A 14,856-nucleotide genomic window follows, 5' to 3' on the forward strand; every position below is an offset into this window, starting at 1 on the left:
AAGTGTCTCAAAATGATGCTCTGAGAACAATGCTGGGAGCACCTATATGGACGCGTAGAGAGAATCTAAGAATGGAAACTAACTTTCCAGCATTAGAAAACAGGATTAAACAAAGAATAGCCACCATAACAGCAAAATTTGTTGGAACCACCGCCAGACTGTCAATCAAAGATAGCATACACAGAGAGATAGCATACAGATCGCTTCAGAGAAACCTTCAATATAGAACAAGTGCATGGACGGATAATCTGGTCAAGATTCTAAAGAAAGTGGACTTGAAATGGACTAGTAAAAACAAAGGAGAAGATAGACCATATCAACACTTTCGGCAGCCTCCTCCATGGAAAGAATCGAGTCTAATGATAATCATTGAAGGATTACCAGTTAAAAAATCAGCATGTGACTCGCAGAGGCTCAAAGCTGTCATAGAACAAATGGAAACCATCTCAAGACCAACAACGACTCACATCTTCACAGACGGATCAGTTGATCAAGAAAGAGGTTCTGCTGAGGCAGCAGTTAACACTACCAACCATGAAGCTTACTGGAGCATGAATAGTGGGTGCTCAACATTGCAAACAGAATAATATGCCCTGAAGGAGGCCATAACCTATACAATTGAGAATAATTTACATGATGTCATCATTCATACTGACTCCAAATCTTCGCTTCGCTAAATCTACATCCGCCACCGATATAATGTGACTAACAGGACTAAAACCAGTGCAGAAGCGAAAAAGAAACAGAGAAAAAGGAGGAAACCCCACCTCCATTTCAAATTTTGACCCAAATATCACAGTAATAAGGTTATCGCGAATAACCGAACTCAACTACGGGCTCACCATAGCCCGTGCTACATGGACATTTCGTTCTGAGTAGCTAAATCTAAAACAACAACGACAATATGCAGTGCTTCGCCATGTCAAATCTTGTATTGTCGTGGTATATGTTGATTACTTCTGTGTTGAAGGTCAGGATATCTATGGTCTGGTTAGGTAGAAATTATAATCATTGATGGAGCGATGTTGTCCGTGCATTGTCAGACACCTTGGCTATCTCTGGAGATCGTTGGAGCTGACAGTCCCAAAGGGGATGTAAAGGAATAGACAACATTTGTTTCTTTAAAGACGTTTTGCTTTGAATTGGGAGAGTACTTCACGAGCAACTTACCTATGTCGAGTGTTTTAAGATGATGGTGAACTTCAGTCTGTTGAATTTCCACTTCAGATAACTTGACACAATGCTTGGATCAAGCTGTGGAGGTTGTCAGGGCTCGGGAACTTGCAATCTGACAGCAAAGGGGCTTTCCTGTAGGTCAGCTTTTTCCTGGTTGTTGGTTGTAAGAGACTCGTCTTCCGGTTTAGTGGCGGAAGTATGTCCTCGGATAAATATCCCTGTCGAGCTTTTTCCAGAGAAAACCAGTCATGGGATCTAATGCGTCATCATGCAAATTGTCTTCCTTTTCTGATTCTCATCAAACCCACTTCTCCTCCCCCCCAACACTCTCTCTCTCTCTCTCTCTCTCTCTCTCTCTCTCTCTCTCTCTCTCTCTCTCTCTCTCTCTCTCTCTCTCTCTCTCTCTCTCTCTCTCTCTCTCTCTCTCTCTCTCTCTCTCTTCCTCACTTTTCCACATTGACAAATAATATGGAATTGCCCTTCAATGTCGCAAAATTAATGCGCCATAGAGTGGCCCAGCCGGAGATAGACGCCGCCGGGGGTTGTGTGGGTGTATATATATACCGTGCAAGATACAGCAGCTGATATACCTGCCAGAGACACCCGTCCACTTGGTCACACGGCCGCCACCTGCCGGAGGAGCCAGGCATTACCCTCCCGACGCTGTCATGGCCGCCTCCACCTCCCTCAGGGTCCTCACACTGCCCGTGGTCCTGGTTCTCTGCCTGGTGAGACCAAGCACACTTACTCAACCGGAAAGAATATATATAATAAAGACAATATAGTTCAGGTGTTGAGTCAAGAGCTGAAGACGCTTGTGTGAGTGACGAAAACATAGAACTTCGTAGGAGCCACTAGCACTGTTATCTTGAGGTTATCTTGAGATGATTTCGGGGTTTTAGTGTCCCCGCGGCCCGGTCCTTGACCAGGCCTCCACCCCCAGGAAGCAACCCGTGACAGCTGACTAACACCCAGGTACCTATTTTACTGCTAGGTAACAGGGGTATAGGGTGAAAGAAACTCTGCCCATTGTTTCTCGCCGGCGCCCGGGATCGAACCCTGGACCACAGGATCACAAGTCCAGTGTGCTGTCCGCTCGGCCGACCGGCGCCTTAAGAGACATCTGGAGAAATGCCCGACAGACCACTGGAACATTGTCTAACACAGTGCACAGTTACAACCACAACAGACCACTGGAACATTGTCTAACACAGTGCACAGTTACAACCACAACAGACCACTGGAACATTATCTAACACAGTGCACAGTTACAACTACAATAGACCACTGGAACATTGTCTAACACAGTGCACAGTTATAACTACAACAGACTACTGGAACATTGTCTAACACAGTGCACAGTTACAACCACAACAGACCACTGGAACATTATCTAACACAGTGCACAGTTACAACTACAATAGACCACTGGAACATTGTCTAACACAGTGCACAGTTACAACCACAACAGACCACTGGAACACTTGTGGATTTGTTCATTTGATGCATCACGTTATTGTGATCTCTGTGTGTGATGATGTAAGGGCGAAGAGGGAGAACGGCCTGTTGACATAGCTCGGGTGCAGGGGGGGGGGTTGTGTAAAAGCCTGGTTTGTGCCTCGGAGAGGCTACGGAATCCAGTAAGATCAGTAGAACTTCGGTTTCAACCCTTTTACCCTGTCGTAGCTCAGTCGATTAAGGCAGTGTCTGGGATGCTCCCGGACGCAGGTTCGAATACTCGTCACGACCCTTGTGGATTTGTTCATTTGATACATCACGTTATTGTGATCTCTGTGTGTGATTGCCTAACAAAGTGCACAGTTACCACCACAACAGACCACTGGAACATTATCTAACACAGTGCACAGTTACAAACCCATTAAGATTTCAACTTAGATTCAACAGAGCAGAAGAAGTTGTTAAACACTTGGGACAAAATCTTGCTGAAGCAACCATACGAGTCATAAATACTCATACTCCGCCCAAGTAAAACAGAAACAAGCAATACTTAGTGGACCAGCGAGAGGCTTAGGGCCCGCGCAGGAATATCCCTGCAAAAAAAAAAAAAAAGAGTAGGAGCCCTGAAGAGGATTCGAACCTATGCTCTGTGTGCTCCCAAGCAAACGCTCTATACCACTACATGGTCAAAAGCATTGCAGTTTGGGATTCAACTGCCTCCTCTAGGGTTCCCGAGGCTCACACTGAAGCTAAGCCAGGGTTTCACATAATAACCCCCTGCACTCTGGCTTGTAGTTTAGGAATTCTACCTCCTAAGCTTCTCTTTAAATGCACAAAGAAATCACATTAACGTTATGTATCTAGTATCAAGAATACCCAGAGCACAGGTTCGAATCCTCCTCACGGCTCATATTGCTTTTCTCATTAATACATAACGTTAATGTGGTTTCTTGGTGCACAGAAGTTCAGGTTAATATGACAGTAATCTGTCCTCACCACACGTTGAGGATCTCTACCCTCGTTTGACTTCTCAACTTTACATATATATTATAGGCAGGGAATGTTTCACTGATGCTCTAGATGAACTTTCTAAGTAGCTGCGGCATCTTAAAATGGGTTTCTAATATCTTTGTTTAATTACATGATCTTAAAATACTTAAACTAAAGTAGGATAGGATTTATGACTATGCCCGTCCGTTTTGTTTTTTCCCGACGGACGGGCATAGCATAAGTTTTTTTCCATTTATTCCAACTCACGGTCATAGCCGGGGGGGGGGTTGTTTGCATATTTTCATATCATTTATCAATCTCTCCCTTCAATCATGTAATATTTTCCAAAATGAGAATTAAAATGTGCCCTCCTCCTAGTCCCTGCCATTTCGCTCAAGGGGATTAAATGGCCGTCTCTAGTCATCCCAAAATTTTGTTAGCTCTGTGACTCTGCACAGACATCGCTAATGGTCACAGACGTCATGCAGTCTTCATCTTCCCTGTATAAGACTATCAGTATTTGTTGTAAGTTATTTGTTGACCATGACGTCATGCAGTCCCCACCATTCCCACTCCCTCGTCCGATGCCTTCCCAAATGGTCTGATGTTCCCATCAGAAAATTGGGAACATCAAGTAATCTGATGTTCCCATCACTAAAATATAACAAAAACAGTTAAAAAATTAAATGAAAATATGAAAAATAAAAAATTAAATTATACTCACGAAATGAACAGTATCGCAAACAACACAGCTCAATTCCAACGCAATTCACACAAAATAATTAAATAAAAATAAAAATGAATAAAAATTTGTGAAAATTCAATTTATCAATGCAATCGGAAACATTGAAATGGAATTCGTGACATATTTAGTATAGCGTGCATGTTGCTATTATGTGCAACAGATGGCGCTGTTTTTTAAAAACGCATGTTTTTACCTGTCACAGGGGTGGCATCTATATAGTAGGTATATAAAAAGTCGCGCCTATTTGAATGCAACGTTGTGTCAAAATTTCAACGCAATCGGTGAAGAACTTTCGGAGATTACAGTGTGTGTTGCTCTTACGTCCAACAGATGGCGCTGTTTAAAAAAGAAAATGTTTTTTCCTGTCACAGGTGAGGCATGTATATAGTAGATATATAAAAAGACGCGAATATTCGAATGCAATGTTGTGTCCAAATTTCAAAGCAATCGGTAAAGAGGTTTCTAAGATTTCCTTAACATGAAAAACATATGGATTACACAGTTTTCAGAAAAAAACGTTTTTTTTTACCGTTACAGACGTGACATCTATATAGTATGTATATAAAAACCTGCACGAATGCGAATGGAACGTTGAGTGAAAATTTTAAAGCAATCGGTGAAGAATTTTCGAAAATTAGCGGTTATGCACAAACAAACATTTCCATTTTTATTTATGTAAATTTTTTATTTTTTTATATACAAGAGTTCTTAATTCTTGTACAGCCACCAGCACGCATAGCGTTTCGGGCAGGTCCTTAATCCTAATTTTCCCCGGAATACGGACCGTCAAATAATTTCACAACCAGATACCCATTCACTGCTGGGTAAACAGAGTCTACAGTTAAGGAGTGACGCCCAGTAAATCCTCCCCGGCCAGGATACGAACCCAGGCCAAAGCGGTCGCGAAATGGCAGGCGAGTGTCTTACCACTACACCACGGAGACTCAAGACTCTGGTTTTTGTTTAGTTTTAATCTAAATTAATAGATAATAAAACACTCAAGCAGCCTCCCTAAACATTTAACCTGTCCTCCAAAAAGAATGTCACATTTTGACGTATACTTTACCTAAGGCCAAAAACTGTCGTACTAGAAAATGGTAGCACCTCGCAAAATTTACATACTGTCCTGTTTTCTGTTTTGGGTCCTCTGGTAGGTTAGGAGTAGGAAACTGTAGAAAGGCAGTTTCTTGATGTTTGTATAGCTTAGCAGGATGGGGTTGAAACATTCACGGTCAAACATGATCTTCACTGCAGCTTTTGTTATGTCTGATTCCTTCAGATGTGTTGTATTATGGCCGTATTTGAAAATGAAAATAAATTTTGGATTTTTTTTCCAAAACAGTAAGTTACGGGTCGTCTGGTAGGCTTCGAGGGCAGGAAGCTCTAGCAATTCAAAACGTCATGAAAACCATTAATTGAAAGTTTCCTCTCGTAACCTAACCGGGTAAGCCGGAGGACTCAAACAGAAAACTGGACAGTAATAACTTTTGTGAGCCGATTTCATTTAAAATTACGTCCATTTTTGGCCATAGCGCGCATACGAGCAAAAAGCAACGTTTTTTTAAGAGGACGGATTGGGGTACTCTTTGTGGCCACTTATACGCAATTTTATTTATTTTATTTATTTATGCATATACAAGAATGTACATAAGGAATGTGAGGATACAAATATGGTAATTACAGTCTTGTAAAGCCACTAGCACGCGCAGCGTTTCGGGCAGGTCCTTAATCTAAGAAAACTTTAAGGAGGTAAATACTTGCAAAATTTATAGACAAAAAAATGATAACAGATTACATGGAATGAAAAAAAAAGAAGATGAGAGAAAATTATAGGTACAGTATATTAAAGCACATAGGTAGCTATGATTGATTACAATGACAGCTTAAAATGGTAGTTGACAACAAATTGGTAGGCACAATACAGCAGAAACACAAAACTTTCTATATTCTGTTTGGCAATTATAATTAACCATTTATTTTCTATTGGTTGATTTAGCACTTTTGTGTCGCGGTCTGGAAGCGATTGGGGATCGACCAAGGTAGAAGTGCCTTAAAAAAAATTATTTATTTTACTCTCAGTAGTACCTTCTGTGACTAGTAGACAATCTACCTCTCAGCTACGGGAGGGTTGGCACACATGAACGTCTTTGACACGCGTTCTTATCAATCGAAAGTCTTTCTTATGCATATGTGGAAGAAGAATTATTTCTTTAATTGATCGAATGTGCATATGCACACCGAGTGATATGAATGACGGTGAAAATTACCAGGTAACATAAGACGTGAGATGGTTGGTGGATATACGTAACTGCGCCTTGAATGGGCCATTAGAACTTCTGTTGTTCCTTTAATTCCTATGTTTTTCTTTTACTGAATTCTTGCTGGTTCTACGAAAACAGCGGCATTTTTCTAAGTGTTCCATGGACCGTTTCCTTTTAGCCTTTTCTAGCATGTTGGAAGGAATGCTTGTTAAGAATTACTCATTAAGAATTACTCATTAAAGAATTACTCATTATTGCTATCTAAGATAATTAGACGAGCCAAAACTAAATACTACGAAGATAAATTTACCCAAATAAAGAGCAACATTAAACAAACATGGAGAACAATTTCACAAATATTGGGATCAAAAAAGTCTTTAAATAACAAACCGACTCTCCTGTCTAATAACGATGGTCAGCTTTCAGCCTCTGATTCTGCTATTGAGTTCAATAGGTTCTTCTCTTCCATTGGTTCATCCCTTGCTAATGATATTCCATCTTCCAGTACTGACATTAAGGACTATCTCACAGGGAACTATCCCCAGTCTCTGTACCTAAAGCCTATTAATTCCATTGACGTCAATGAGATAATCCTTTCCCTTAAAACCAAGTATGGTGCCCTTGAGGAGATACCAACTTTAATCTACAAAAAAGCCTCCAGATCTTTAGCCCCTGCTATTGCTTTGCTCTTCAACAAGTCACTTGAACTCCAAACCTTTCCAGATATTCTAAAAAAAGCGAGAGTAACGCCTGTCCACAAATGTGGTGATCTCACAGATGTTAACAACTACAGACCTATATCAATCCTGCCAAACTTGTCAAAAATTTTTGAAAAACTAATCTATAAGCAGCTTTACTCATATCTAGCCAAACTCAATATACTTAGCCCTTGCCAATATGGCTTCAGGCCCAAAAAAAGCACTAACGATGCACTTATTAGTATGCTTAACTCGATTCATACAGCTCTTGATAAAAATGAGTTCCCTGTTGGGTTATTTGTGGACCTGCGTAAAGCTTTCGATACTGTCAACCACCAAAACCTTCTTCTTAAATTACATCATTATGGTGTCAGAGGACACTCCCTACAATACCTCAAATCCTACCTTACTGACAGGCTCCAATGTGTTTCTGTGAATAATACAATTTCGCCCACCCTACCCATCAACATTGGTGTTCCCCAGGGCAGCATACTTACAATACAATTTACAATACAATACAATACAATTTTATTTAGGTAAGGTACATACATACAATAAATATTTACAAGGATTGTTTAACTTATAGGTATAGCTAGTACATACAATGCCTAAAGCCACTATTACGCAAAGCGTTTCGGGCATGATAAACTTAAATGACAAGCTTAATACTAATTGAGCATAATGAGTAGAATGAAAACAAGAAATGAAAACATAGATGAAAAAGCAGCACAAATACAATTATGTCGACAAACAGCGCTCTTTAAAGAAAAAAACAGACATTGGTTGACAATAGAAGGGTAAGGTAGGTTACAGGGAATTTATTAGGTATAGCTTCGCTTTTAACTTAAAATACTTGGCCCTCTCCTCTTTCTCATCTACATTAATGACCTTCCAAATGCCTCCCAACACCTCAAACCAATCCTATTTGCTGACGACACAACCTTCATTTACTCCAGTCCTGATCCCCTTGCTCTAAATGCCACAGTAAATACTGAGCTAAATAAAGTCCATCTGTGGCTAACTGCCAACAAACTCACCCTTAACATTGACAAAACTTTCTATATTCTGTTTGGCAATAAATCCTCTAATCAAATAAATCTCAAAATAAACAATACCCAAATTTGTAACAAATTAGATGGCAAATTCCTTGGCATTCTCATTGACCACAAGCTGAATTTCCAGGGACACATTCTAAACATATCAAAAAAAGTTTCAAAAACTGTGGGCATTCTTTCTAAGATCAGATATTATGTACCACGCCCTGCCCTGGTGACTCTCTATTACTCCCTTATCTATCCATATCTCAACTATGGTATTTGTGCTTGGGGCTCTACTACCCAAAATCACTTACGTCCTCTAATTACTCAACACAAAGCTGCTATTAGGACAATATCCAATTCTGGCCCCAGACATCACTCGGTACCCCTATTCAAATCCCTGAATATGTTAGACATTAAGTCACTGCACATTCTCTCATGTGTACTATACATATACAAAACGCTAAATTGTAATGCCAATCCTGATCTCAAAAGCTTCATAGAAGGTTGTAACAGAACCCATGAGCACCACACCAGAAATAAATACAGTTTTGATATTCCTAGAGTACGACTTAATCAAACCAGAAATGCTCTACAAATCAAGGGGCCCAGGATGTGGAATGACCTTCCCAACCATGTTAAAGACAGTACCTCTCTCAACCAGTTTAAGTTAAAAACGAAGCTATACCTAATAAATTCCCTGTAACCTACCTTACCTCTCTATTGTCAACCCATGTATGTTTTTTTTTGTTTTGTTTTGTTTTACAATTCAACGCTGTTTTAATGTAATTTTCTGTAATAATTTGTAATTGTATTTGTGCTGTTTTTTCAACAATGTTCCCCCCTCTTTTACCTCTATTTTTATTTGTACTCAACGCTTTTTTTTCTTTTTACCCATTAGTTTGAAGCTTTAGTCAGTAGTGTTTTTTCCTGCCCGAAACGCTTTGCGTAATAGTGGCTTTAGGCATTGTATGTACTAGCTCTTATCTATAAAGCCAACAAACTTTGTAAAATCTCTTTATGTATGTACCTTTGCCTAAATAAAAATTATTATTATTATTATTATTATTATTATTAATGACTGGTTTGTAGTTGAATGGTTCCCGTCTCCCTCCGTTTTTATACACTGGGACTAAATTTTATTTTGTCTATACATCTGACAATCTGTTCATTCTCTGACATTTTGGCAATCTCTTTTTTTACAAGTAAGTCAGTAAGAGTAAGTCCACCGTCTCTCTCACCTCTCTCTCTTCTGCCCTCATAGTTACCGACACATGCATGTACTCAAGAGGTTAGCTCTGCAGTTTGTAGAACATCATCTGTGTCTTGTATTCTGTAGCACATCATCTGTTTTGTTTATATTGCTTAAATATACGTCAGCAACACCTGTAGTCACCATCACTATTATTATCCACATAATATAATAATGATAATATTTTATTTAGGAAAAGTACATACATAGATGCAGAGTTACAAGCATACTGTTGGATTTATAGATAGAGTTAGTACATGCAATACCTAAAGCCACTAATACGCCTAGCATTTCGGGCAAGGTGTGGAGGAAAAACACTTAGACTAAAACTTAATAGTAATTGGGAGTAAAGTATAAATTGTGTAGAAAAAAGGAATAAAAAAAGGGGGGGAACATGACAAACACCAGCAATTGTACAAGTAGGTCAACAAATAACATTGTTTAGAATAGTAAGACATGTGTTGACATTTAGGGGGTAAGGTAGGTTACATAGAGTTAATTAGGTAGTACTTAGTTCTACTCCTAAACTGGTTGAGAGAAGTACAGACTTTGACATAATTAGGGAGGTCATTCCACATTCTGGGTCCCTTGAGCTGTAGAGCATTTCTAGTTTGGTTAAGTCACACTCTTGGAATATCAAATGGGTATTTGTTTCTGGCGTGGGTCCTGTTACAACCTTCTAGGAAACTTTTAAGGTCAGGATTAACATTGCAGTTCAGAGTTTTAAATATATAGAGTACACATGAGAGGATGTGCAGTGACTTAATATCTGACATATTCAAAAATTTGAGTAAGAGTACCGAGTGTTGTCTGGGGCCAGAGTTAGATATTGTTCTAATAGCAGCTTTTGTGTTGAGTAATTAGAGGACGTAAATGATTTTGAGTAGTAGAACCCCAAGCACAAATACCGTAATTGTGGTAAGGATAGATGAAAGTGCAGGGCGAGGTAAAAAATATCTGATCTTAGAAAGAATGCCAACAGTTTTAGAAACTTTTTTTTATATATTTAGAATGTGTCCCTGGAAATTCAGCTTGTTATCGATGAGAACACCAAGGAATTTGCCAAGGAACTCTATTATTTATTTGGGTATTGTTTATTCTTAGATTAATTTGATTTGAGGGTTTATTACCAAACAAAATATAGAAAGTTTCGTCAATGTTAAGGGTGAGTTTGTTAGCAGTTAGCCAAAGATCGACTTTATTTAGTTCAGTATTCACTGTGACATTTAGGGCAAAAGGGTCAGGACTGGGGAAAATGAATGTTGTGTCATCAGCAAATAGAATTGGTTTGAGGTGTTGAGAGGCATGTGGAAGGTCATTAATGTATATGAGAAAGAGAAGAGGGCCAAGTATGCTGCCCTGAGGAACACCAATGTTGATGGGTAGGGTGGGAGAAATGGAATTATTCACAGAAACATACTGGAGCCTGTCAGTAAGGTAAGATTTGAGGTATTGCAGGAAGTGTCCTCTGACTCCATAATGATGTAACTTAAGAAGAAGGTTTTGGTGGTTGCCAGTGTCAAAAGCCTTCCGTAGGTCAACAAATAACCCAACAGGGAACTCATTTTTATCAAGAGCTGCATGTATCAAGTTAATCATAATAATAAGTGCATCGTTAGTGCTTGTCTTGGGTCTGAAGCCATATTGGCAAAAACTAAGTATATTGTATTTGTCTAGATGAGAGTAGAGCTGCTTGTAGATTAGTTTTTCAAATATTTTTGACAAATTTGGCAGAATTGATATAGGTCTGAAGTTGTTGAATCAGTGAGATCACCACATTTATGGACTGGGGTTACTCTCGTTCTTTTTAGAATATCTGGAAAGGTGCGGAGTTCATGTGACTTGCTGTAGAGCAATGCAATGGCTGGAGCTAAAAATCTGGAGGCTTTTTTGTAAATTAGAGTTGGTATCTCAGTAAGGGCACTAGGATTTGTTTTAAAGGAAAGGATTATCTCATTAACATCAGTGGAGTTGGCGGGCGTTAGGCACCCAAATGTTCTTGGTCGTCAGCAACACCTGTAGTCACCATATACCATTGCTACCAGTAATATTTAGTGCGACTAGTATTTTATTTTTATTTTATTTTTATAATAAGCCATATAATATAATAATTCATATATACAAGAATTCTTACATTCTTATGTAGCCACTAGCACGCATAGCGTTTCGGGCAGGTCCGTAATGTTAATTTTCTCTGGAAAACGACCCGCCAAATAGTTTAACAACCATTCACTGCTGGCTGATCTGAGGCGTACAGCTAAGGATTGGCGCCTAGTCAATCCTTCCCGGCCAGGATACAAACCCAGGCCAAATCGCTTGTGAAGCGCTGGACGAGTGCCTTACCACTGACCCATGGGGTCTACTTTATATTTTACATTGAAGCTGTCATAATTTTGTGTAGTTTATATTAACACTATTGTCATATTAATGTTTAACTTCCAGGAATTGCATAATCAATTGTTTGTATATCCAATTCAACATGTGTTATATGAGGCTAGCGCTCTGGGCACCCAAAACATACTACAATGTTCATGTAGGGAATTTCTGGCTAAATTCAGCACTGATAAGTTTAGTTAATATTGTTTTAACATTTTACTGCCTAAATTGTATTTAATATTATTATTATTTCTTACTTATATTATTATTTTAAGTATTAATTTATAAACTAATTTTAACAGGAATTCTCTCTCGTTGGCATAAGATAATATTTATGCCCGAAACGCTTTGCGTAATAGTGGCTTTAGGCATTGTATGTACTAGCTCTACCTATAAGTCAAACAATCCTTGTAAATATTTATTGTATGTATGTACCTTACCTAAATAAAATTGTATTGTATTGTATTGTATTGTATTTGTCTTCATCTGCAGACTTGGACTGAGCGTGCTCATGCCGGTCAAGTTGATCCTTGCATACCCAACTGTTCTGCCGTCGATAATGGTGACAAGGTGCCTGATCCCACAAACTGTCTTCAGTTTTACTTCTGTGTGAGTCAAGAACCTACTCCAGAAGCCTTCCCCTGTGACGACGGCATGGTGTTTGACAGTGCCACGAGTGAATGTGTTGTTGGAGACACATGTACCAACATCTGCAGCGCGTGTTCTTACGAGTGTCCTGACAGCCCTGACAAACCTAAATACTTTGCTGACCGTTATGACTGTAACATTTATTATGACTGTGGTTTAGAAACTCAACATTCATGTCCTGATGACAAGCAGTTCTTTGATGGATCTGTATGTCAGTCAGATGAGTCGAACTGCTGCAGCTGTAAGCCATTCTGTTCAGGAAGTGATTTATATAAATATGTAATAGATCCTACGAACTGCAAGCAATATTTCTTCTGTGACAAGGAGGGCATCCCAGAGTTTTCCACTGAATGTGCGAGTGGGAACTTTGATATTACAAGCGGGAAATGTTCTGACACTGCCCCCTGCATTACTCTTTGTACCAACGTTGTGGGACCGGACGGATGCATCGACAGATACACCTGTGAAGTGCTTGGTAACCACGCGAAGTGTCCACAGAGATGCGACCCGCACTACTACTACTGCAATGGTTATAACCTCGGTCAGGTCGTTACAGCTTCCAGTTGTGCCAGCGGACTATACTACCACCCGGACACAAATTCGTGTGTGTATCAGCAGTACTGTCCGTACCCATTCCCTGGAGAGTAGTAATATAACTATATATATCTATATGCTATATCTATATGCTATAATATATCTATATGCTACATTTATCTGGCCATCTAACTGGTCGGGGGGTTTACCTGCCATGGGTATTCCCACATTAGAGCGGTTTACTACATAATTAGTCAGCATATGTATAAGTATGAAAACACACACACTAATAAAAGTGGAGCAACTTTACTTGGATTTCAAAAATATCTTTAAAAATTTTCAAAGAAAAATGTAAATCTTATAAAACGCACAGTTAAATAAGCTGTTAAAATTAGGATAATAGTCACATTAAATAGTAAACCAAGAAAATGAGAGAAATTACAACTAACCAAATTACAATGTCACAAAAAGCACAGACAAATCAAAGGAATAGAATACTGCACAAAACTTTATTTTGTGAAACAAAGAAATTATACTGGGTTTTGTAGTGTGGGACGACAAAATTGTTATTTTGTTATAACAATCGACACTGATTGTTATAACAAAATAACAATCAGTGTTCGAAGACCTCGTCCAGCTCTTCGGAGGTCGGGTGCGTACCCAAGGTACTGCACGCATTTTCCCTCTGAACTGCGACACTGAGGCGCTGAAACAGGAAAGTGGCCGCTCTTGATTCTTTAGTTTTCCCAATGAGGTCCTCACCCACCTCCTTTAGGAACTTAAGTGCACATTTACCCCAGGCGTCCAGAGTCTCAGAGCCTATCGGCACGAACCTGTAACAACGTTCTAGGTCCCTGTACTTGTTGGTTTTCTGGGTCTCATTGAAGGTGGCTGCCCCGCCTCCCTCAACTGTGCTGTAAGGTAGATAGGTATCAGTCAATGTAGACGCACACGTGTAATCCCATACGACCTGTTTACCTTCCCTCCACGGCTGCTGGGTGACTTGATCTGGGTGTTTTTGGCTGTTGTCAGGTCTGCACAACTGAGGTTCCCTTTGTGCTGGACATCCAGCTGTAGCCAAACCTCTCTTGATGATGTCATTGACTGCTTCATGTCTGGAAATCTTTCCTCTGTGACTTACGACAGATGAGACCGCAGCTGTCTTATTGGTCCACCCGTACATAGCTACAAATACACTGGTGTTCGGTGGAGATAGGGGCGGCAAGGCGCAGGGCAACACCAATACTTAGGGCTCGATGGTCCAGGTGGGTGCCCAAGGCGGAATTAGGGACTGCCAGCAGGAAGTCCCGCACATGAGGAGCTTGAACAGCTAGAAGAGAAGGTACAAAATGAAGCCATGAGAAGAATCTTAGGATCCCAAGAAATGATATGATTGAGATAACGAGGATGGAATTGAATTTGAAAAATATTGGGATAGTATTTCAGAGATAAATGTAACCTCTGCCATTAGATTAATGAGAGGTAGGGGAGCTAATGAATTAATCCTCTCAGTTCAAAAGGTGGGAAGTAATGAACAATGTGTGATAAAGTATAATAAGAGAGCATATATGAGTACATTATGTTCTGTTATAAAGTATGATGTTATTCCAGAATGTATTACTTTGCCTATGAGACAATTCACACCACCATGAGAATGATGATAGAGTTACAAGATACGAGC

At 39.6% G+C, this 14,856-nt stretch overlaps 1 protein-coding gene across 1 annotated transcript; it reads left to right on the top strand.

Moving 5' to 3' along the window:
* Nucleotides 1–1,747: 1,747 nt before the first annotated feature.
* LOC123771306 (peritrophin-48) lies at nt 1,748–13,484 on the top strand. Its single transcript, XM_045763790.2, has 2 exons — nt 1,748–1,904; nt 12,486–13,484. Exons 1-2 carry the CDS (start codon nt 1,845–1,847, stop codon nt 13,287–13,289), a joined length of 864 nt encoding a protein of 287 aa, XP_045619746.1. The 5' UTR covers nt 1,748–1,844; the 3' UTR covers nt 13,290–13,484.
* Nucleotides 13,485–14,856: the final 1,372 nt, after the last annotated feature.

Source organism: Procambarus clarkii, chromosome 54 (genome assembly GCF_040958095.1).
Source record: "Procambarus clarkii isolate CNS0578487 chromosome 54, FALCON_Pclarkii_2.0, whole genome shotgun sequence".
NCBI classification, from domain to species: domain Eukaryota; kingdom Metazoa; phylum Arthropoda; class Malacostraca; order Decapoda; family Cambaridae; genus Procambarus; species Procambarus clarkii.